Here is a 24,998-nt window from a genome sequence, read left to right as displayed (position 1 = left end):
TTCCTCAATATAATAAAGACTGTGTATGACAAACCCACTGCTAGTATTACACTTAATGGTGAAAAGCGAAAGCCATTCCCTCTAAAATCAGGAATGAGACAAGGATGCCCACTCTCTCCACTCCTCTTTAACATAGTATTAGAATTCCTAGCCAATGCAATAAGGCAAGAAGCAAGCATAAAGGGGATCCAAGTAGGGAAAGAGGAAGTAAAACTATCCCTCTTTGCAGATGACATGATTCTGTATTTAAAAAATCCTATGGACTCTACTCCCAAGCCCCTTGAGCTGATTCAAAACTTTGGAAGGGTAGCAGGCTATAAAATTAACCCTCAAAAATCAACTGCCTTCCTCTATGCCAACAGTGAGAGGAACGAGGCAATAATCAGGACAGCAACTCCTTTCGCAATAGCCTCAAAGAAAATAAAGTACCTAGGAATTAGCTTAACTAAGAATGTAAAGAACCTTTTTGATGAAAACTTTAAAACACTAAAAAAGGAAATTAAAGCAGAACTAAGGAAATGAAAAAAACCTCCCATGCTCCTAGATTGGAAGAATCAACATTGTGAAAATGACAATCCTGCCAAGGGCTATCTACAAATTCAACTCAATACCCATCAACATCCCAATGGCATTCTTTAAAGAAATTGAAGAGGTAATCCAAAATTTCATATGGAATAATAAAAGACCCCGTATAGCAAAAACACTTCTTAGCAGAAAGAACAGCGCTGGAGGAATTTCAATTCCAAACTTTAGACTCTATTACAGAGCTATAATTATCAAAACAGCTTGGTACTGGCACAAGAACAGGCCTGAAGACCAATGGAATAGAACTGAGGACCCAGATATTAAACCACAGACCTATAGCCACCTAATCTTTGACAACGGAGCCAAAAAAATAGAATGGAAGAAAGCCTCTTCAACAAGTGGTGCTGGCAGAACTGCTAAAGCACCTGCAGAAAACTAAAGTTGGATCCTTCCTTGTCACCCTGCACTAGAATTAACTCCAAATGGATCAAAGACCTGGAGGTTAAAGCTGACACACTGAAAACTTTACAAGAAGGAATAGGAAATACACTAGGCCTCCTTGGCACAGGTTGAAACTTTCTTAATAAGGACCAAGAATCACAACAAATAAGAGAAAGGCTGGATAAGTGGGACTGCATTAAACTGCAGAGCTTTTGTATGGCAAAGGACATAGCTAGTAAATTAATTAGGAAGCCTACAGAGTGGGAGAAAATCTTCACCAACCAAACAAAGGACAAAGGCCTCATATCTAAAATATATCAACAACTCAAAAAATTGAATCACTCCAAAACTAATCTCCAAAGTAACAACCATCCCATTAAAAAATGGGCCAAAGACTTAAAGAGAGTCTTCTCTGAAGAAGAAACAAAAATGGCCTATAGACACATGAAGAAATGCTCAACATCTCTGGTCATAAAAGAAATGCAAATCAAAACAACTCTAAGATTCCACCTCACTCCAGTTAGAATGGCCAGGATCAGGAAAACGAATAGCAACAGATGCTGGAGGGGATGTGGCCAGGAGGGATCACTACTACACTGCTGGTGGGAGTGCAAACTTGTTCAACCACTGTGGAATGCAGTATGGCAGTGTCTCAAAAGGCTAAACATAGAGCTCCCCTATGACCCAGCAATTCCACTAATTGGCATTTACCTAATCATCCAGAAACAAGGACATACTAAATCCACTTCCACAACAATGTTCATTGCAGCATTATTCACCATAGCAAAAATATGGAACCAACCTAGATGTCCCTCAGTTGATGAGTGGATCAACAAGTTGTGGTATTTGTACACAATGGAATTCTATGCTGCTGTCAGAAAAAATGACATCGCCCCATTTGTTAGGAAATGGAAAGTCTTAGAAAAAATCATATTAAGTGAAGTAAGCCAGACCCAAAGGAAATTAGGCTCAATGGTTCCCCTCATTTGTCATAATCAGTAGAAACCCTGGGCTCTACTAGCAGAGATCTGCAATAGAGCAAAACCTTGATACATAAGGCCATATAGTATGAAGCTAATTGAAAAGACCTCCAGGATATTGAAACAAAAGCCATATAATGAATGATTGTTATCCTTAAGGTACTATGTTATCTCTCATTTCTTTTGCTGTCCCTTGGTTATCTCATATTGTTACAGTATCTCTTTGTTATCTGATATATTGGATTTATTTGTATTTGGTTATTTGAAATTGGATAGGGAAGGGAGGAAAACCAAGATGAGGGGGGGTGGAGGATAGGGTAATGGGGACCAAGACATGTGAAAGGGTATCAATATATGTGAATTAATGCACCTTCTATCTGGCAAATATCATGTAACCCTTTTATTAATTACAATAAAAATATAAAGAAATAAAATAAAATTGTATAGTAATTTGGGTATTAAGAAAAAATATGTTTTCCTGTCTGGAATGTAACCTAGTCATGAAATCATATTTAAAATTCTACCTTCTGCAAGTGTTTCCTATTTTTGTTATTCTCTGTTGATCTGATACATGGTCATCAGAATATCTACCAAGATATTAAGTGTAATAGTAAATGATATTGGCCATTTCTCACAGCCAAATAAACCTATCTGAGCAAGTTGTAAGAGAATACATTTGATAATATATTGTCTAGTAATGTAAGGTGTAGAGCTCTGATATGGTTTAACCTTAATGTTATATCCTCCTTGTCATTGTAGTCTCCTAGTGACCTGATATGGATTTATTTGTGTTTATTTCTAGTCCTGGATGTTGATGCATGTGTATCTACATACATATATACACACATATGTAATACAATATTTAAACTAGTTGTTTTCAGAGTGGAAGCTGAGAGAGTTTTTTGTTTGTTTTTTGGGGTTTTTTTTTTTGTCAGTCCTGGGGCTTAAACTCAGGGCCTTGGCACTATCCTTGGGCTTTCTCAAAGTTAGAGCTCTACCACTTGAGCCACTTCACCACTTCTGGCTTTTGTAAATGTATGTGGTACTGAGGAATTGAACCCAGGTGAGGCAAAATTTTGCAAGTGGAATTCACTCGGAATAATTGGCCCCCACATGGTTATTGAGTGGATTATAGGTTTTTTTTAATAGAATGGGAAGAAATGACATACAAAAATGTGTCCTCACAGAGCTGAGTTCTGAGGCTGAAATTATATAGAATCTCTTTGGGGTAGTCACCTGTCTAGTTTGACGTAATTCCCAAATCTTTCTCTCAGCTGGCTGGATTTGTGTGTACCCAGTAACAACTGAAATATGATAGCCCTAAGCTGTGGATTAACAAATCTTATGGAATACTCAGAAATCTCTTCCCACAGATAAATATTCCTTTTGACCATAGAGAGATCTATTGATGGTATCCAGAAGCTGAAATTAGTAATAAAATCCCCCCTCCTAGACCTGTTTTTCCCCTAATTGCTATATCATAATTTCTTCCCTGACCCCCTAGAAGTTCATTTGAGATGAAGCACTGACAAAATCTATCCCCAAGCCCTGTAGAATATTCACTTCTGTGTTTTAAATTTCAGCTAAACTTAGAAAAGAAAAAAAAAACCAAACAATCATATACCATAAAAAGAAGGAAAGAAAAAAAGAAAAAAAAAACCCTCCCCAAAAACCCCTACCTAGCTCCTCTAATTCCTTCAGGAGGTACTCCATTCTCCATACTTATTAAGATGAGAAAGCAGTCTTAGGAGACTTTTGGAGGTCTAAGTTCATAAAGTGAATATTCATAAAGGCAGCAGAATATCAAGTTTTCATAATTACACCTTTTCATGCATAAAGTTTCTGGAGTGAAATCAGCTTTGACTTTCATGGATTTAATACAGTCTTTCTAATTTAAATATATCCCTTTACTCCTGCTTAGCTTTAGATGGAAGAAAAATGAATTCCTATTTCTCCCACCTTCTCCCACCAATAAAGATCCTGTATTTTTAGAAAAGAGTGAAGAGATAGCATTTCGCTTTTGACCTCTTTCCCTAATTCGAGAGCTTAGGAGGAAGGAAAGTATTTCTGTTTCAGAGAGATAAACTATTAAATGAGAAGGCAGAAGAGGATAGAGTTGGGGTTGCTTCGATGACTATAACCAGCATAATGCCTGACTCAAAGTCAGCAGGCATGGATTTTTGTGGCAAGAACAATCCACAAGACAGGAGAGAAGAGTGAATAATTTCATAGCAAGAGGTAAAGGGAGCACACACACAAAAAAGCACAGTCAGAATTAAAATTGTGATGGAAATGAAAGCCTGTTAGAGTAATTTGGTTCAGTATGTAGGATTCAAATGGAAAGATTTCCAGATGAATTACAACTTAAGGATTCCACTCGTTTTGCTATCTCAGCTATCTCAGACAGGTGGTTAAAGACTCAAAGTTAGTCAAGTAGGGTAGCTCAGATCCATAATCCTAGCTACTTACTTGGGAGGCCGAGATCTTAGGATCACAATTTGAAGCCAGCTTGGGTGGGAAAGTCCATGAGACTTTTATCTCTAATAAGATACTAAAAAGCAAGAAGTAGAACTATGGTTTAAGTGGTAGAACATTAGCCTTAAGAAAAACAAAACAATAAAACAGCTCAGGGACAGCACACAGGCCCTGACCCTGAGTTCAACCTCCAGGGTGGCTTCTCTCTCCACATAGTCCATAGTTAAATTATGTTTTATGAGCAAGACCATAAATACAAGATGGGTACTGATGATTCATACCTCTAATCCTAGCAATTAAGGAGGCTATGATCTTATTAGATATAAAGAAAAAAGGAAGTGTCTTTCCTGTGAGCCATAGGAAATTATCTCAATTTAAATACAGGATATTATCCCCTCTTTCCTTTTCTTTGGGAGAAATCCATATTTGAATCTTTTAAAAGGTGCCCATAAAAGTAAAACTTTAGACTTCTGGTTATACACTTAATACATGTCTTCCCACAACTGGCAAATAGAAAGATGTCAGTAAGCAGTGGCTGAAATGAGGTTTAAGATCGGACCTCTGAAGTTCCCTTAATGATGCGCAGTTGCCAGCAGTACTTTTAGTTATAATGAAATTTAACATTTTTGGAGAGGAACAGAGATCTTACGGCTTCCTCAAGTACTGTCTGTTGGGTACACTTCCTCCTTGGAAAATGATTGATCAGAACAAAGTTCTAGGGTAAAGAGCCTTAACATCTTTCAGTTGAACATGCTCCTTTTATGTTATAGTATGAATGTTTCAGAACATAAAGAATCTGAGCCAGCACATTAAATAGAGAGCTCAGTGTCTTCCGAGAAATTATCTTAATAATGTTGATTCTTAATATGATTCGCAAAATCCTAATGTTTGAAATACAGCAGCCCCAGTCGATGTCTCCAGTATTTATAGAACCAGATTCTGAATAGTACATATTCTTATATTTGGGGAAGTGCTTTCTTGTATCTCCCTTGGAATGTATATTTGTTATATGCTAGTGTCACTAAGTTCTGGGTGCACAGTTGGAGCTCAATAAATGAACGAGGAATGAGTGATTATTCTACCTTGAGTTAGATTTGATCATTATGTTTAGCTTGTAGGTGCCTTATTTTACTTCTGCTTTGGGGGAACCATAGCTGTGTTGCGTATATCCCTTTTTCTAGATATTCAGACATGTAGTATCCAATCGGGGACCAGACAAAGACACATCAGACTAAAGCACAAGGCAGTAATGACTGCCACAAAAAGGAAGTTTTTCACCTAGAAATGGACTTTTTGAGGAAGGAGAATTCAGGTATCTTGGGAAGCAAGGATGTGGATAATGGAGGGACATTCTAACAACTCTTGAGCTAGATTCTTGAGGATGAATTGAATTTTACTAGGCTGAGGCAGGGCAGTGGAGTGGATCATCTCTGGCTGTTTGTAGAGGCTTCAGAACTAAGCAAACACAGGAATACATGCAGTGCTGCGTGGCTGAAGGAAGGGCAAATGGTTTGATTTGGCTAAGACATGGAATGCAGGGGTGGTAGGAGATGACTGTGTTTTGGAGCTGACAGGCCGTGGTTTAGGAGGACTTTAGATGCTGGTGTGAGGAGTTACTTGTTACTTTTCACTTTCCTCCTTCAGAGAGTTCCTTTTCTCCAAGCACAGCTGTGTTGGGAGGATTGACTGAAAGAAAGGAAGTCAGTCAGACTGATTGCACAGCTGGTCTCCAAAAATGTGGCCCGATATGATTAATTCTAAGCCCATAATTAATTAATCCTCAGATGCCCATAACTAAGGAGATTTCTTGAGGCATGGCAGTTTCATGAAGGTCAGAATGTATACCCCACCAGCTGTTTCTTCTGACAAAGGGTACTAATTGAATGTCATTTGGTCTTGGCTTTTGCAATCATAAATCAACAATTTATGCAATGAATGGGAAGGGAAAAGGTAAGGAAGGCTGTGGGAGATGGCTTCATTGGGGGTTTGAAAAGAGCCACTGGATTTCTGCAGAGACTCCCTGAGGCCCCTTCAACATTCCTACTGATCTTGCTGCTCCCATCTGTTGACCATCTGCTGGCCTGCCCCAGAAAGCCCTGTGGGCATTGGAGAGACCCTAGGATGAAAGAGATATAAAGTATTCCATTGTTGTTCTTTAAAAAAAAAAAAACCACCAACATCCTGCAGAATTTATGTGTGGTTGTTTTGTTCAACCACTTTTGTCCAGTGGAAGTGTTAATGGTCTTGAACTTCACCTACTGAGTAACAAAGAATACTGCCACAGCCCAGGAAGATGGCGCCCTCCTGGCTCATGCTGTCATGCAGATTAATGCCTACCTTGAGGATTTCTCCTTGGTAATTAAAGCCTACTTGTGCATACTTAAACATGGCTTGGATTTTTTGATGTTCCCTTAGTATCTCAAGCTTCAAAGTAAATGCTCTATCAGCTCCTTAGAACATTTCTTTGACCCTCAGTCTGCCTGAGTTTGTATCTTACTGAAGAGATTTATAAATGTGTATAAAGACATACGTGTAAGATACTATTCATGGGGAAAATACATAGCCTTTTCTAGTATAAGCGATGGTTAAATAATTCATTTTTCTCACTGTGGGGGAGCATTATGCAGCTACAGAACAGAGAAATAGCTAGAGTTAAACAATACTATAAAAGCATTATCTCAGTTATCCTGTCACCTTTTCTCTGATCTATGAATAAATACATGGTTACTATGCATACTAATCAATATGCTTGAAACCTACATTTTAATGTTTAAAATAACTTCCTTTTCTGTGTGACCGATTAACATAGGAGAGACATGCAAGGAGCAGTAGAGCAGAATCTTAAGATAGCTCTACTTTTAAATATTTTTTAAGAAACTTCCCACTGTTTTCCAGAGTGGTGGACTAAATTTAATTTTCTTTTTTTAAAAATATTTTTATTGTAATTAATAAAAGGGTTACATGATATTTGCCAGATAGAGGGTGCATTAATTCACATACACTGATACCCTTTCTCATGTCTTGGTCCCCATTACCCCACACACCTCCCCCCCCCCCCGTCTTGGTTTTCCCCCCTTCCCTATCCAACTAAATTAAATTTTCTAAACAAAAGATAAGGCTTCTTCATTACTGATTATTTTTATTTATGAGAGCCATTCTGATTGGGGAGAGATAAAAATATTTTGATTTGCATTTCTTTTCTGGTTAATGATGGTGAATATTGGTCATGTATTTATTAGCTATATACGTATCATAGAGAACTGTCTGTTAAATTCATTTCCCCGTTTATTAGTTGGATTACTATGGTGTTTATTTTTTTTAATTCTGTATGTACATTTTGATACTATTTCTTTGGTTAATAGCTGGCAAAGATTTTTTTCTCCAATTCCTTGGGTTGTTTCTTCATTCTGATAATTTTTTTTTAATCTTAATTTGATATGACCCATTTGTCAGTATTTGCTCCTATTTCCTGAGCAATTGTGAAGTCCTGTTCCAAAAATGCTTCCCTATCTCCAATCAGAAGTATTTTCTTATGATAGTTTCAAAATGTCATGTCTTACATTAAGACTTTTGATCCATGTTGAATTGATTTTTGTAAAGGAAAAGAGGTAGGGATTTAGTTTCAGGTCTGAGTATATGGATATCTGGTTTTCCTAATACTGTTCGTTGATGAGACTATTTTTCTCCAATGCACATATTTGTCACCTTTGTTGAAATCAGGTGTGGTAGCTGTTGTACCATAGGACATTTAGCCATATCCCTGGCTTCTTCCCCTAAAAGATGCTAGCAATGTCCCCAGATGTGACAAAGTTTTTTTAAAAATATTTTTTATTGTAATTAATAAAAGGGTTACATGATATTTGCCAGATAGAAGGTGCATTAATTCACATATATTGATACCCTTTCACATGTCTTGGTCCCCATTACCCTACCTTCCACCCCTCCCCCCCCCCGTCTTGGTTTTCCCCCCTTCCCTATCCAATTTCAAATAACCAAATACAAATATATCCAATATATCAGATAACAAAGAGATACTGTAACAATATGAGATAACCAAGGGACAGCAAAAGAGATGAGAGATAACAGTACATTAAGGACAGGACAACAATCATTCATTATATGGCTTTTGTTTCAATATCCTGGAGGTCTTTTCAATTAGCTTCATACTATATGGCCTTATGTATCAAGGTTTTGCTCTGTTACAGATCTCTGCTAGGAGAGTCCAAGGTTTCTACTGATTATGACAAATGAGGGAAACCATTGAGCCTAAGTTCCTTTAAGTCTGGCTTACTTCACTTAATACGATTTTTTCTAAGACTTTCCATTTCCTAACAAATGGGGCGATGTCATTTTTTCTGACAGCAGCATAGAATTCCATTGTGTACAAATACCACAACTTGTTGATCCACTGAAGTTTTCTCTAAGGGTCGGGAGCCTGGCCTAGTGGTAGAGTGCTTGCCTAGCATGCACAACTCCTTGGATTCAATTCCTTGGTACCACATACACAAAAAAAGCCAGAAGAAGAGGTGCTGTGGCTCAAGTGGCAGAGTGTTATCCTTGAGCAGAAGTGCTCAAGAGGGCCCTGGAGTTTGGCCTAGTGTTAGAGTGCTTACCTAGCATGCACGAAGACCCAGGTTTGCTTCCTCAATACCACATACATAGATAAATGGTGCTGTGGCTCAAGTGGCAGAGTGCTAGCCTAGAGGAAAAAGCCCAACGACAGTGCTCAGGCCCTGAGTTCATGCCCCAGGACTGGCAAAAAAAAAAAGTGCTCAAGGACAGTGCCAAGGCCTTGAGTTCAAGCTCCAGAACTGATAAAGAAATGTCTCTATACAATACCCAGTGTCCTAAACAGTGCATCTTATTTCATTTAGCTGCTATAACTAAACATTTAAGACTGGTTAATTCTGATAATTCATACAAGTGAGAAATTCATTTTCTTATACTTGACCTTGAATATTCAGGGTCAAGATGGCAGCATGTTTATTGCTCGATGAAGCTGTTGTCAACTTCTAAGATGTGGTAATGCCCCCTGCATCCTGTGGAAGAGATTACTGCTGTGTTCTCAGGAGGGGTTGGCCAAAGGGCAGCAAACCAAATCCTATGTGAAGCCTCTTTGAGAATGGCCTGAATTTCATTAATAAGGAAGGATCCCTGATGACCTATCATCTTTTAAACATCATGACTACCTCTCATGGAAATGGGGGGCAGAGCAAGGCATGATACTATGGTTAGAATTAAATTCCTATAACATGTATGCCTTGTCACATTGATGGAGAGGACCTGAGGATTCCTTCCACTGAATCTAAGATTAAATCTCTTTTACAAATGGGGCTTCCTGTTACATCTGGCCTGCTGATCCTTCCAGCTTCTATGATGGGAGGACATAGAAACTTCGGTTTTGGAGGATGCAGCAACAAGGCTCCATGTTGGAGGAAGAGACCAGATTTTACCAGACAACAAAGTGGTTTTGTGCCTTGACCTAAAGTTTTCCAGTCTCCAGGACTCTGAGAAATAAATTCCTACTCATAAACACTGTCTCAGGTACTTTGTTATGGTAGAACAAATGAACTAAGATTAAGGTAGGAGTGTCAGAAGCCAAATTACCACTTCCATCTTATGCAAATCAAGCACCAATGGTGGGTGGGAGGGAGAGGAGGGGGAGGGAGGAAGAGAGAGGAAAAGAGAGAGAGAGGTTGAGCATTTTTCTCTGGTTTGCTGGGACAGAGAATAGACACATTTCACATTTCATTTTGTTTTGACTGAGGACAAGAAACACAAGAAAAACACATTTGGGTCTTGGCTAAGTTTCCACTTTAACTGAATGGCAAGTTTCCTAGAAGGAGAAAAAAAATCCAACAGAAATGAATGGAGTTGGGGCATATTAGGTTTCTTCTGGCGCTCACTCCAAAAGAGAATGGACCAGAAGTGTTGAGGGTGTTTTCAGAAGAACCACACTTTCAGTTTGTTCCCTTTATTAAAGTTCTTGGATTATATATCTTCTCTATGTTTAACTAGTTAATTAGAGAATAATGATACCAAACACAGTGGGAATTCGCCATCATTGGAACTGTAATTTAGAATTTGCTAAGAATAAAGATAATAAGCTAAGAATGCGCTACAGATATCAACTTTGGTCAGGAGAGTGGATAGGGTGCTAGGAAAAGGTAAAATGGACTTATTTGTTTACCTTGATCTGTGGTGCTTTCTGAGGAAATGTATTTGTTGATGCAAAGTTTATAGTAATTTAGATTAGGTATTTAAGGTTAAGAACATACAATTTTGAATGATGTTCATTGCAGCACTATTTATCATAGCAAAGATATGGAAGCAACCCAGATGTCCCTCAGTTGATGAGTGGATCAACAAGTTGTGGTATTTATACACAATGGAATTCTATGCTGCCATCAGAAAGAATGGCATTGCCCCATTTGTAAAAAAGACTTGAAAAAATCATATTAAGTGAAGTAAGCCAGACTCAAAGGAACATAGGCTCAATGGTTTCCTTCATTGGTCATAATCAGTAGAAACCTTGGGCTCTCCTAGCAGAGATTTACAATAGAGCAATACCTAGATACGTAAGGCCATACAGTATAATGCTAAATGAAAGGGCCTCCAGGATATAGAAACAAAAGCCATATAGCGAGTGATTGTTGTCCTTAATGTACCATGTTATCTCTCATCTCTTTTGCTTTCCCTTGGTTATCTCATATTGTTACAGTATTTCACCATGTTAACTGATATACTGTATATATGCTTATTTGGTTATTGGAAATAGGATAGGGAAGGGTAGAAAAGAAGGTGAGGGGTGGGGTGGGGGAGGGAAATGGGGACCAAGACATGAGAAAGGGTATCACTGTTTGTGAAATAATGCACCTTCTATCTGGTGAATATAATGTAACTCTTATATTAATTACAATTAAAATATATGAAAAAAGAACATGAAGTTTTGTGTGGACAACAGTTTTCTTTCCAAAGAGTGAACAGGTGGCATGCATTTACACACAAATGCACACACACACACACACACACACACACACACAAGATGAGAGTGCTGGAGCACATAATTGTGCTGAAGGTACTTAATAAAGGTACTTATTAAACTAAATGATGTTATGATGTTATTTTTAATACCCAATTCATCATTCCTGTGGTAGTACCTCATAAAAATATCCCCATTCATTCTGTTCAACCAATCTCTGGAATTATCTTTAAAACAAGTCCATTAGAAGTTACGCAGGGCGTGTTTTCACTCCCAGGCAGAGTTAGCTGCTTTCTTCCTTTGGGTTGCCAAAGTCTCAAACAGGCCATTTGCAGGAGAATCATCATGTTCCAATAACTCTGCTTGCAGTACTGAAGTTTTTAATTCAACCATATTTACACATTGCTTCACTTGCTAATGAGACTTTTTTTTCTAGTCCAAAACATGTTTATTTCACATCTATCTTTTCTTTTCTTCAAAACATATATTTTTCTTAATCTTTGTATCCTTTACATACAGCTCTCTAAAGATTAAGTGTTGGTATAGAGTTTTATCTAGCAATGTCATATATTTATTTAGGAAAAAGTTACATTGTTTCATCAGTGGGAACCCCAAAGTCTAGAATTTTACTCCTTTGTACTGAAGTTTATAACAGCATAGAAATTTAGTTTCTTTAAACTAGATACAGTAAATTTATCTAAAAAACTCATTTCTTTACTTATGTAACTGTAACCCCTTTGCACATCACCTTTAAAATAAAATTTTTAAAAAGAGAAGAAAAAAGGGAAAAAACTATGAGGAACAATTTAAAATTGAATATATAAGGAATTTTTCTGGTTCTAGGGTTTGCACTCTGGATGTAGGCACTGTCTCTGAGCCAACATTGTGCTCTGGATTAGCTTTTTACCACGTGAGCCACAGTGCCCCTTTTGGCTTTTCGAATAATTTGTTGGCAATAAGATTCTCATGGACTTTTCTGCTCAAGCTGGCTTCCAACATCAGTTCCCAACTTCCTGAGTAACTAGGATTACAGGCATGAGCCATTGGCACCTGGTTAAAATAGAATACATTTTAAAAGCATACTTTACCTTATTTTCATTCATTTTTAATTTTCCTTTAAAGTTTACGGCATGAAAGCTTTGATTTATTCTTTTTAGCTGTTTGATTTCTTAACGTTTAAGCTACAATTCTGTCCCCCCAAGATTATATAAAAAAAGAAATACTGAATCCACCCTGCCTTCAACAGTTCCATGCATTTTGAAAGAAATAATATTAATAAAAGTAATTTTTAAATCTGATGAGACTTCTTATAATGAATACACATAGACATAAACTACAACTGACCTGATGAGAGAGAAAAAAACAGAGAAGAGAAAGGGAAGAGAGGAGAGAAACGAGAAAGAAGGAAGGGCAAGCAGAGACAGCAAAACCTGATGTCCACACATAATTACACCCAAGTAAAAGTGTAGCTGACTGGACTTAGCTGAAAGAGCATACAAGATCTGTGCCTACTTCTTGTTTTCCTCACTCAGTGATGGCCTCAGCTTGTCATGGAAACAGGAAGCCTGATTTTGTATTGAGGAAATCAATGTTCTACTTTCCTCAGGCAAGGCAAGGGAACACAAGGCAAGGTCACAAAGGGCCACATTGTGGCAGTCATGATCTTACGGTTAGTCCTAGTCAAGCTCCATCCTTAGGAACCTTGGATAGGAGCAGGGGCCTGGGGGAAGAAGGACAAAGAAAATAGAATTGTAAGGTCTGGATCTAATTGAAGGGAAGTTCCCCCTTTTTCCTTTGTTGGGCTAAGATATACTTGGGCAGGAAACGAATTAAAATTAATGACAATAATAATGGTGTTATTGTTATAATAATAAATTATTAATATAATATGATATATATATTATGACTATTATTATTTGGTACTATTGACTTACAGTATACCCTTCCCTGTGCACAGCACTTTGCAGGCATTAACTCTTCCTCTCCTGACAGTATCCATGGGATATGCACACTATTAACAGGCCACCAACTGCTAAGGTTATAAAGGAGGATGTAAATCCAAGAATCCATAATTTAGCCACTATTTTTAAGAGATCTGGACTAAGAATTGCTGTCCTTGTTCTGCCCTTACCTTCCTACTTGACATGAGCCAGGTTTAGCATTTCCTGGGGACTCATTTTCTAATGGCTAGTATTCAAGAAAGAGAATTAAATTGAATCTGAAAAATGGGTCTAATCCTTAATGGGTCCACTTCTTTCTCAGGGTTGGTTTGAGGATAAGTAGGTATGAACGGACTATGAAGCAAATTGAGTCAGGAAGCATTGTATGCCTGCACTGTGAGGCCATATCTGGTTTCAGAAACTATCTCTTTTCATAAGGAAGACTCTCCTTTATGGACATAAGGGAACACAAGGACCAATGAGACTTTTTTTCCCCACAATTTTCAGGTGATTGTTGAGAATCTTAGAAGAGTTTGTTACAAGACAGATTCACTGAAATGGAGGATGGTGCGCATTATGTATTCGTTCTTAGTACATCTGTCAGCTTTGTAAGATAAGATACTTTTTAAAAACCAACTGTACATTAATATGAAAAAATCTAAAGCCTCACTGTCTGACATGAGATCTGAAATTGGCTCAGAACATCCTGTCATAGAAATCTAGGCAAGAGACTTCCTTTAAACCTCTACTGAAAGGAACATGACAAAATGCAATAACTGGTTGTGACATTTCAATTCCACAACCACGCACCATTCAGGCAAGCCATTCTGCTCTCTGAGAGTTGGCAGGTCTTCCTCTACAAGAATGTACTAACTTCAGTGAGGTACTGTAGCTGGCTAGTTCTTTTGGCTTACTTCTCTTGCTACTGTGTCATTAGCATTGTTAACAATTATGCTACTTCAGAAGATATTGAGAATCCAATTCTTCACTTAAAGATGGATAATTTCATCTTACATTTTCAGTAGCTGAAGTATTATTTAAAGCATCTATTGGTAAGCTCAGCCCTAGTCCATCTGAAACTGCTCATGACCACTAGCAAACATGTGAGAATCTATCCCCATAATCTCTGATTTATTATATATATTTATATATTATTACATAATTATATATGTATATTAACTCTGGCCATTTTTAAAGTCTACCTTTTCCCCATTGGCATTTTGTATGTATGAAACAAACAACTCTCTCACACAAATAGAACACTCCTATTGTTTTAGCATCAGAGATTCAGTGAAGTCTCTCTTTAAGTTCAAACGGATTTTGATTGAGTAGAAGAGCCTAGTGTCTCATGGTTTAGTTTATCTACTTCTAGAAGAACAAAATATAGAGTAGGAATTGTTCAGGTATTATAAACCAATTTTCTTACCTATCGTTGGCCCTCTAACTTCTGTAACACATTGTCTACTAGGATCTTTGGCTCTCTTAAATTGAGTACTTGTGGGTCCTGAATTTGGGCCAAAATGATATACACCTTCTGTGACGGTTGATGATATCTTAGCAATAGATAATAACCCGGATCGATAATATCCTTGGCTTGATAATCACCTGAGGGATTTCATAATATTTCTAAGCCTCCCTTTTCTCATATATAAATATGAATAACACAAACTAAGGTTTATCTATTAAATCTGGTCAATACACAGCAGAATTTCAATCACTATCAGTTATATCTGTTGGTATTATCATTGTCATCATCTGTGTCGGTTTCCTACATGTTGATCTGATGTGTGCATGATACACAATGTCAAAAACAAAATTACAAAGAATACATGGTGGCCCGAACAAAACTGTTCAGTAATGGTTTGTTTAGTCATCACTTTCAGGAAAAAAATAGGATTGAGCTCAATTACTATAATAATTTGTTAACCTCTGAATACTTTTCTGGTAGTTTCATGTTTTAAGTACACAATACCTTCTTAAGATCTTGCTCACATTGTGAAATTTGTGAAATCTGCACTTTTTGACTGATGCAACCATCTGTCTTTCTTCCCCATCCATGGTTTTATTGTGGTGGGATTGGAGTTGATATGGTTTGCTCTTCACAGTTCCATTGGTATACTAGCAATCCATATACAGTCTGTTTTTGTGGAATGTAGGAAGGACTCTAGCTCCTTTTTAAATCAACTTTTATCTGCTATATAATGAACACATCTTTTTTTTAATATCACAAAATTTCATCTTGGAACCTTTCCTTTTTTCTAATTACCAGAATTATCTTTCCCTATCCAATCCCCACCCCCAGATAGAATGTAATAAAACAAAACTTTCCTGGTAGATTATACAACTCAAGATTTCATTAGGTCCTTCTTGATAACACACTACTTACCCAGGGACAAAATAGTGCACCTTTACAAGATGATTCATAGGAATCGAATGTGGTTTTATATAACAGTATAGATAATTCCTCCACTTAATGGGAAAACTAGCTGGGCTAGCTTTTTCCTTCTGGAAATTAGGATATTTTCTTGGATTGTCAAAAGGTATGGAAATGTCTCCATGCATCGAAGAATGAATGTATGTATTAGTTTTGTGTCATATGCATATATATCTCTTTTATGTACCTGTCTACACTCCACAGGAGAGAGAAGCCCACGTTAGATGACTCTATTAAAGCTAGTTTGCAACAGTAAGACTATTAGCTTCAATTTAGGATGAGAGTAAAACAAAACAAGCATGCAATAAAACAACCCAGACATCTGCCCAAGGGCTTCAGGTAGGTGGCATCACTGGTCTTCTGGAGTGAATAGGACTACAAATTTGAATTATTTTAGCGCCTTCCAACTTAACAACATAGGATAATTTGTTTCTACTAGTCATCCTTCAGACTTGGTTTAAGGTTTGGGTTTTTATAAAATTAATTTCATATGTGAAAATTATTCATTAATTCCACATATAAACTGGCTTAGAGGTTTGCAAACTTTATTTTATACACTCCCTAAAAGAATGTCTCAAAAATCTGCTCCTACTTTTGCAAAATTGACATCCAATTTTATTTTCAGCAAAAGTGTAAATAGTTGCAGAGAGTAAAATGGCTGGCATAGTCTAAGAGTATCCAGGAATTCAATTTAAAAATGATTCAATTTCTAAATGATAACAGATTAATATTATAAATACATTAATATTTGATATTTTCTCATTTATTAACAAGTTAATAAACAAAATTTTTACAGTAAGGAATTTTACATGTTTATGTTTTTGTTTTTGTTCAGCTTGTGAATTATAGTCTAATGCAGTATTTTTGAAATCATTTCATTGCTTGCTTTATCATATTTCTTTGCAACAAAAACATGTACAAAATTTAAGTTACTTTTAAATTACCTGTGACCTCAAGGGTTTAAGTATTGCAGCATTTTCTGGGTTGGACAATATTTAAAAGCATTATTAATCTATAGTTATTTAAAATACTAAAAGCATATTAGAAAGTTAGTGACTAATAGTCAATAAATATTAAATTTACAAAGTAAGAAAACTATTGAAAATTAATATACTTTAGATAGGTGAACTGTTTTGTCTTCATTAGCTTACAGTTAGTTTTAAATACATTATTAATTTTCAGAATGGGACATGATTCAGCATAAATGTTATCTTCAGTTGTAATTTTATAAATGTTTACGCTGAGAAAGCTTGCATGACTGAATAGGGGGGATAGAAGGAGATTTTCCATAACGATGCCATTGATTTATTTATTTCTGCCTCAGATTAGGTAGCAATCTGTGATTAGGAATTTTAATATTGAAAACAAACAATTGAGAATCTCCTTCTATCCCAAAGAGTCATTACTTAGGTATTAGACAAACATGTTTCTGTAAGTACTTCGAATGACCCATTTTTTCGTGTCTCTTATGTCTGTATCATGTAATTGTATCAGACAGGAAGATTTGAGAAGGTAGGGAATGATGCTTGGAGGTAGGAGAATGTATCAGAGACAGGACCTTGTAGGAGGTCCTTGTGGAAAGTCGTTGGGGATGTGACCTTCAAGAGGAATGTGGCACCCTGGCTCATTTCTTGCTCTGTGTTGTTCCTGGCCATGAGTCAAATAGTTCCTGTACACCATTGTATCTAAAGGCAATGGATCTACCAGGTTATGGGTTTGAAACTACAGAATGTGAAACCAAACAAGCTCTTTGTTTATAGTGATGAAAAGGTGATTTACACAGTAATTAAAGAAAAAAGATCTCAATATAGTTCACATACAGAAGGCATTCTCAAGAAGACTGACTTGAGGTAAATGCACCAGCAAACGGTGGGCAAATTAAAAATGTACTTACCTAAAGTAATTCACATCCATTATACCCCTGGAAGTGTCTGTGTTCTGCTAAGTATATGTGTGCCCATGATTAGACAGGCTGATCTGTACTAAACTTGCCCACAAGTCTTTGGATCATGGTATAGGCAGCAACACAAAGTGCTGAAGACTGGGCAAGTGGACAGTGTAGGAGGAAGGACAGCGAAGTCACAGAGGAAGAGAGACAAAGAGAGACACACAGAGACAGAGAAACAGAGACCAAGGGAGATAGAGAGACACACAAAGAGAAGAGATAGAAGCCAAGACAGGGAGATGGAGACCAAGAAAACGAAGTCCATCTTCAAATTAAACATTTCTATACCCACATTATACACTAAGGGAACACCATCTTTCAAATAAATGTGAATCCAACTGTCTAAGCAGAAAGAAACAAGACACTGGTACCCCGTGCTGTCATCCTAGCTTCTTAGGAGGTTGACATGATGGAGACTGTGCTTCCAAGTCTAGCACCAGCAGAAAGTTTTGTGAGACTTCATCTCAGTGAAAGGTTAGACATGGTGCTATGTACCTGTTATTCTAGCTACTGAGAAGCCTCTTGTAGGCAGATTTTGTCCAGAGAGCAAGATCCTATTTCAAAAATTACCAGCAGATACTTTTCCCAAAGTTGACAGCACAGCTAAAGTTTCCAAAAATTCGAATGACATATATATATATTTAAATTTATATAAAAGATCAATAATAGCAATGTGTTATGCATCAATAGCAGCAACAGCTTTTCCAGGTTCTTCAGTCATCTGAACAAAAGACATCCAGCACACTCCATTAATAAAAAGATAAAACAAATAAAACCCCAAATGCTAAGCTCCGTTACTGTTTTATCCCAGTTTACCATGTTGAGTTGGCTTTGTACAGAAATGAATAGCCATATTGGTCTAGAAATGTTAAACTTAATTTTTTCCCTTTTGTGCAGGGGTAAACACACTGCATTAAATATGTAAGTTCTTATCTACGTGGGTTTGATTACAGAAACTAATAAAATATTCTCCAAATAAAAAAAAATATCAGCAGAAAACAGAGCTCGAGACATAGCTCAACAGAAGAAGATCTCCAAGGAATGGAGTTCACAATTCTACTAAACAAGAAGAAAAATACAAATAAACCTGCAACAAGTCTCAGCATGTTTTTCCTGGCTCTCGTGAAATTCCCAAACATTTATTCCAGAGGTTATTTTTTTCTTTTACAAGATAAGGACACAGCAATGAGAAGGCATCATGCCCTTGTTGTAAAGACAAGAGATCTGGATGACAAAAAAAGAATATGATTTCCATTCAAATATCTGGCTGGAGGGCTCAGGTACCTTACTCCAAAGCCCTTAGAGCATTAGTAGAAGAAAGTAGAAGGGCATAGGAAAGCTATTTCAAAAAGAAAACCACTTACAATGAGCGGGCCCCGGTTGTTTTCTCGATATTTGTTCTGGAAGAAAATGTAAACGACAGTGGCAGCCAGAGAGTACAGGAACGCGAAGACAGCGACAGTGACAAAGAACTCTGCGGAGGACGAGGAGTCGCCAATCAATGTCACCTTCTGCCGCTCCTTTCCCTCGCAGGTAGGCACCTCGAAGGTCACCTGATGCAACCTACATGACCAGAAGGAAGAAGATACTCTTTCAATACTGTTGATGGATATAGGAAGCAGATGTCATCTGTACACATTTTTCTAAAGCAGTGTGGGTTATAACTTGGGAGTGTGATGGCATTATAGTGGGATAAGTTCATTAAGGAATCAGCAGAGAGTCCATGGAAAATACAGACATACACATGGTAATAGGCATCAATAGACTGCATTTCACCATAGCTGGTGGCCGTAAAGAGAGAGAAGTATTAGGAAACAGGGAACTTGAACTTAGGACACCTCCTGCTTCAGTTCTCTGGAATACTTTTTTTCTTTAATACAGTTTTGAATTTGCATTCCTGCTTCAGCTTCCTGACTACTGGAAGTCCAAGGGTGTGGTACTATGGCTGGCTCAAATTGTACATTTTATATGGTGAATTATGAAATATACAAATCATATATTAATAAAACTGCTTAGAAGATAGATAGATAGATAGATAGATAGATAGATAGATAGATAGATAGGTAGGTAGATAGATAGATAGATAAGAACAGGTGCCAAGTTCCTGTATAGGCAAGGAGATCAACAAATGGTAGAAAGTAATGTAGCTATGCAAATAGCAGATGGCAGGAAAGATCCTGGGTAAGGAAAAGGAGAAAGAGGAAAAGCCAGTTGACTCCTACTTGAGGGCCTCTGGGAACATGATATAGCTATTGGCCTTCACTTGGAGATGAAGATTGGAAAGATTATCTTAGGATATATATAATACAAAGCCATGTTACCCATTGCAACGATGTAGAGACATGTTCTCACTTTCTGGGTGCCAGGGAGCCCTGCATGATCTGTCTGCCACATGCCAGTTCTCTCAACTCACCTGCACAAACTATCAGGCAGGCCTGCAATCTTGGGGTGTAAAGGAGACAGGAGGGGAGTGTGAATTCTCTCTCTTCCCTGTCACAAGTTGGAAAACAATATATCCTCTGTTACTGATTTACTGTAGTGACTTACACGAATTATTACTTGCATTTAATTGTACAAGGCAAAAATGAAAAATACATACATACTAAAAATATCTACTATGATTATTAATACCAGTGATCTAGAACTCTTCTGGGTGAAGTCAGGAGAAATAGGGAAATGGAAGTGAGGTTCTAAATGTAAGTCTCACTGCAGAGAAGGGCGGAGGATGATTTATAAAGGAAAAGCATAGCAGCTTGGAATAGTCTTATGTAATTTATATCACAAAGAATTTGAACATTGTATGATGGCCTTTATCACTAAATACACACACACACACACACAATGATTTTGTTAATAACAGTTTTTTTTGTGTGTATATATGTATATGTTAAAACATAAAATGTTACGTAAAAGTTAACTACACATATCATATTTTGGAGGAAGAAAGTTTACAGTCAGCATGTATTTTGCAGCTGCAATAACTTTAGAAGCAAATATCATTAATTTAGAACCTAAACAAGGAAAAGAAAACTGCTCTGCAGAGATGGAACACATAAGCCAGCAGAATGTGGGAACTGACAGTGTCACCTCTGATCTCACGAGAAATGAGCAGGGAGCAATTGCTGAAGTTGCAGAAGGAGCTAAATCCAATTTGTTGATTTCAAATGCATAATGCTCTTTTTAGCTGGCCTGACCAAATCAAGGGGTAATTGAATTTCTCAAGATTTTATTGTATTTTGTTTCTCAACCAAAGGCTTCCATTTTCAGAGGAGCTTTTCTCCCTCCCTCTCTCCCTCTTTCCTTTTACCAGTGCTTTAAAGGGGACAATTAAAGACATTTCACTGATGCTCCAATGAAAAACTAAGCGAAACAACTGAGCACCCACAGATTTCAGCTGTTTGTGGGACTTGGAAGAATATTAAATGTAGTCATCTCTTCAGGAAATTGGAAAAGAGCAAATTGATATTGCTTTATTAAGAAATGATATTGATAACAATCACTGACATTTTTCTACATCAATGAAGTGTGATAGGCTGTATACTTATTGTATCTTGTTTAATGCTCTTAATAGTTCTCTTAGGTAAATACCACTATCAGTACTTTATAGATGGTGAAACTGAGGCTTGATGAATATCAGTGCAAAAATTCTCAATAAAATTCTGGCCAATGAGCTTCAATAACTAATTTAAAAAATCATACATTATGATCAAATAAGATTCATTCCAGGAATGCCAAGCTTGTTTAAGATACTTAAATCAAATAATTCAATTCGACACATCAACAGAAGCAAGGACAAGAGCCACATGATCACCTCAATAGATGTGGAAAAAGCATTTGACAAGCTCCACACCCCTTTATGAGCTCTGGAGAAGCTAGGAATCCACGGAACATTCTGCAATGTAATAAAAGGCTGTATGTGACAAACTTACAGCCAGTATTATACTTAATGATGAAAAGTTAAAAACATTTCCTCTAAAATCAGGAATGAGACAAAGATATCTGCTTTCTCTACTCCTCTTCAATATAACTGTAATTTCTAGCTAGAAGAATAAAGCAAGAGACAAACATAAACGGGATCCAAATTGGAAAAGAAATAAAATTCTCCCTCTTTGCAGATGAAATGATCCTGTATTGAAAGAACCCTATAGATTCCTCTCTCATGTTACTTGAGCTGATTCGAAATTTTGGTAAAGTATGAGGGCATAAAACAAACCCACAAAATTCAATAGCTTCTTTGTATGCCAACAATGAAAAGAGCCTCAAAAACAATAAAATACCTAGGTATCAACCAAAGATGTGAAGGATCTTTATGTTGAAAACTTTATAAACCTGAAAAAGGAAATTAAATCAGGCTTAGGGAAGTGGAAAAACCTCCCATGCTCCTGGATCGGGAGGGTTGACATTGTGAAAATGGCAATACTGCCCAAAGCTACCGACGCATTCAATGTAATGCCCATCAAAACCTCAACAGCCTTCTTTAATGATATAGAAGAAAGAATCCAAAAATTCAAATGGAATAAAAGAAGACCCCAAACAGCAAAAACAATTCTAAGGTGGAAGAACAATGCTAGAGGAATATCAATGCCAAACTTCAAACTCTATTCCAAAGCTGTAATAGTAATAATAAAAAAAATAATAACGAGGGGCTTGGAGTTTGGCCATAATTATAATCCCTTTGTATATCATCTTTACAATAAAAATTTAAATTTCAAAAATTTCTTATTGAGGTTATGAAGGTGATATACAGAGGGGTTACATTTACATAAGTCAGGTAAAGAGCCTGTTTCTTTTTGGACAAGGTCACCCCTTCTCTCGCTCTTATTTATTTTTTAAGAGTCACATGTTTGCTGACTTATACCACTGATTGGCTTTTCTGATGGTCTTCTCAGTGCTGGCTTTTAGTTGTCACTTTTAGTCATGTCTCAACAGGACAGTAGTCACAGTGAGAACAGTTTGTATACATTGTTTTGTTTATTCCACTCATGATTACAAACCAGTTCCAAGGCCTCTGATGGTCAGTGCTGGTTTTAAGCACTAAAAGAAATGAAAGGTTTTCTTTAATGCCTCCAGCACCTTAAGAGGACTATTTTTAAACTATGGTCAAAATCTGGGGAGAGAGTCAGTCTGCAGCATTGCCTTTAGAAAACCTCAGGTTGAGGACTTATTTGGGGGTAGAAATAACAGAAGAATTCAAGGTGGGATTTGAGCAACAGCTTGGGAAATAGGTCTACTGCCATGACAGCTGACAGAAGGCATCAGCGACTGGGTTCAAGTTGCCTAAGGTGGAAACAAATTTCAAGTTTTCAGCTTGCAAAAAGGAATGGTGAGAACTTATCTAAAATACCAGACTCAAGCTGGGCGCGGTGGCTCACACCTGGAATTCCAGCTACTCAGGAGGCCCAGATCTGAGGATCAGGGTTCAAAGACAGCCAGCTGGGGCACGAGACTCTTATCTCCAATTAACCACTAGAAAACTGGAAGTGGTGCTGTGGCTCCAGGGGTAGGATGATAGCCTTGAGCTGAAGAACTCAGAGACAGCGCCCACACTCAGAGATAGGGCAGTAGCTTTGAGCTGAAGAGCTCAGGGAGTGCACAGGCCCAGAGTTCAGAGTCTATTTAAACAAACAAACAAACAAACAAATAAATAAATAAAAGCAAAATAAAATACGAGCCTCATGAGACGGAAATTGATGGGACCAGTATACCTGAAATTACTGTACTGAGATAAAGCATTTTTACTAAGGTCTATCCAACATGAAAACAGGTAAAAGAAACAGACAACCCAGTACATCAAAATCCTTTCTGGCATGGCCTGGAGGTATTGCCGCTTGGTCCCAGAAGTTCAGTGCCATTGGGAAGATCACAGCTTCAGTCCCCTCTGCTGGACCCAAAGGTTGCCTTTCAGCTTCCTCAGCCCCAGGTACCAGCATTGTTTAGACAGGCATAATCACCATCCTTCTCTCCCTCCCCACCCCCCGCCATGTTTCAGTCCTAACCTTGGTTGAATCAAAAGCAGTTCTCATTTCCAAGGTTTACAGCAACAGCATACATTCACTATAAATATTTTCTTTGAAAAGAAGAAAAGTGAAGTGAAAGACAACATGCTGACTTTCTACTCTTCAGTACAATAGAGACATTTCTCCCTGATTTATGCATCAAGTGTTTTCAATTCTATTGTCACTACGAAGAAAAATTCCATTATTTCGGTTCTCATTACTATTTGTGAAGGTAACATTTCCCTCCCGGGGAGTTGAGGTAGGTATTGCAAAATGTAATCAAGGTTACTGCACACAGTATTCTTTGTCTACACCCTTAATTGTACTCATTTCTATGAGGCTGGAAAAATCCTATGTCCCATCCTCACCCAGCACAGAGCTCCCATCTTTATGAGTCAGAAAGGTATATATCCAACTTAATGAAGGTTATGAAAGAGCTTTACACATCCTCCATGCTTATATTTACTTATATAGACATTTTCTAATTAAAAACCTGAATCCAAGGTGATTGAAAAGGGCTGGTACAGCCAGAGGCCAGGAGACAGCCAGCGGTTGACCTTCGAGCAGGAAAACTATAAAACCCTTATAAATGGCTTGCAAAGAGGCACTGCTGTGCTCACTATCCATGATTTATTAATTTTGGTTTCTTCAAATAGAATTTGAATAACAGAGAACTCAGACTGTCTATTGACAAATTAAAATTAGATAATGAGATCGTTATCTATATATTTCAGGCAAAATTTCTCTCTTGTTTGTCTTTCCTGAGCAGTGGCCACTGTACTCCAATCATGAAACAATACCAGGCCTCAAATGCATTTAAAAATATATATTGACTGTCCAGCTGACAACTGCATATCTGTTCATTTTATTTACTTATAATAGAAATGTTAAATCATTAAAAAGCTTTGATGAAAAGATATTTGCAACACTCCAAAAAATAAAAACACCCCACACAGATTATATGGGATTCAGAACCATATGAATTGAATTTTGCTTAAAATGTGGATCAAATTAAGCTGATTTATTAGTTCAGTGGGGAAAAAAATCAATCAATATAGAAATGCTTAAAGGTGAAAAGCAGAACAACCAATTTGCATCAACAATTGAAATCCAGTAGGGTCATTAATCTACTTTGGCTGGCTAAGTACATGCCTTACTTTTTTTTAGAAAGATCCATTGCATTCTTTTTAAGTCATACAAAAAAATGTATAGGATATATGAATTATGTTGTACAGTTCTATATCACTTGCTTGTTATGCATATTTGCATAGTGAAGAGGA

The 24,998-nt window shown here is 37.2% G+C and overlaps 1 protein-coding gene across 2 annotated transcripts in view; it reads right to left on the bottom strand.

The window, feature by feature from the left end:
- Synpr (synaptoporin) overlaps positions 1 to 24,998 on the bottom strand; it is a 244,418-nt gene that overhangs the window by 33,916 nt on the left and 185,504 nt on the right. For both annotated transcript variants that reach the window (XM_090355356.1, XM_090355362.1), the window contains one exon: positions 19,087 to 19,285. In XM_090355356.1, coding sequence (XP_090211482.1) covers positions 19,087 to 19,285 — 199 coding nt within the window. The remainder of the gene's footprint in view (positions 1 to 19,086; positions 19,286 to 24,998) is intronic.

This window comes from Megascapheus bottae, chromosome 2 (genome assembly GCF_031878675.1).
Source record: "Megascapheus bottae isolate mThoBot1 chromosome 2, mThoBot2.hap1, whole genome shotgun sequence".
Taxonomy (NCBI): Eukaryota; Metazoa; Chordata; class Mammalia; order Rodentia; family Geomyidae; genus Megascapheus; species Megascapheus bottae.
Note: the sequence above shows the minus strand (reverse complement) of the source record. Positions and strands in the feature narration are given on the sequence as shown.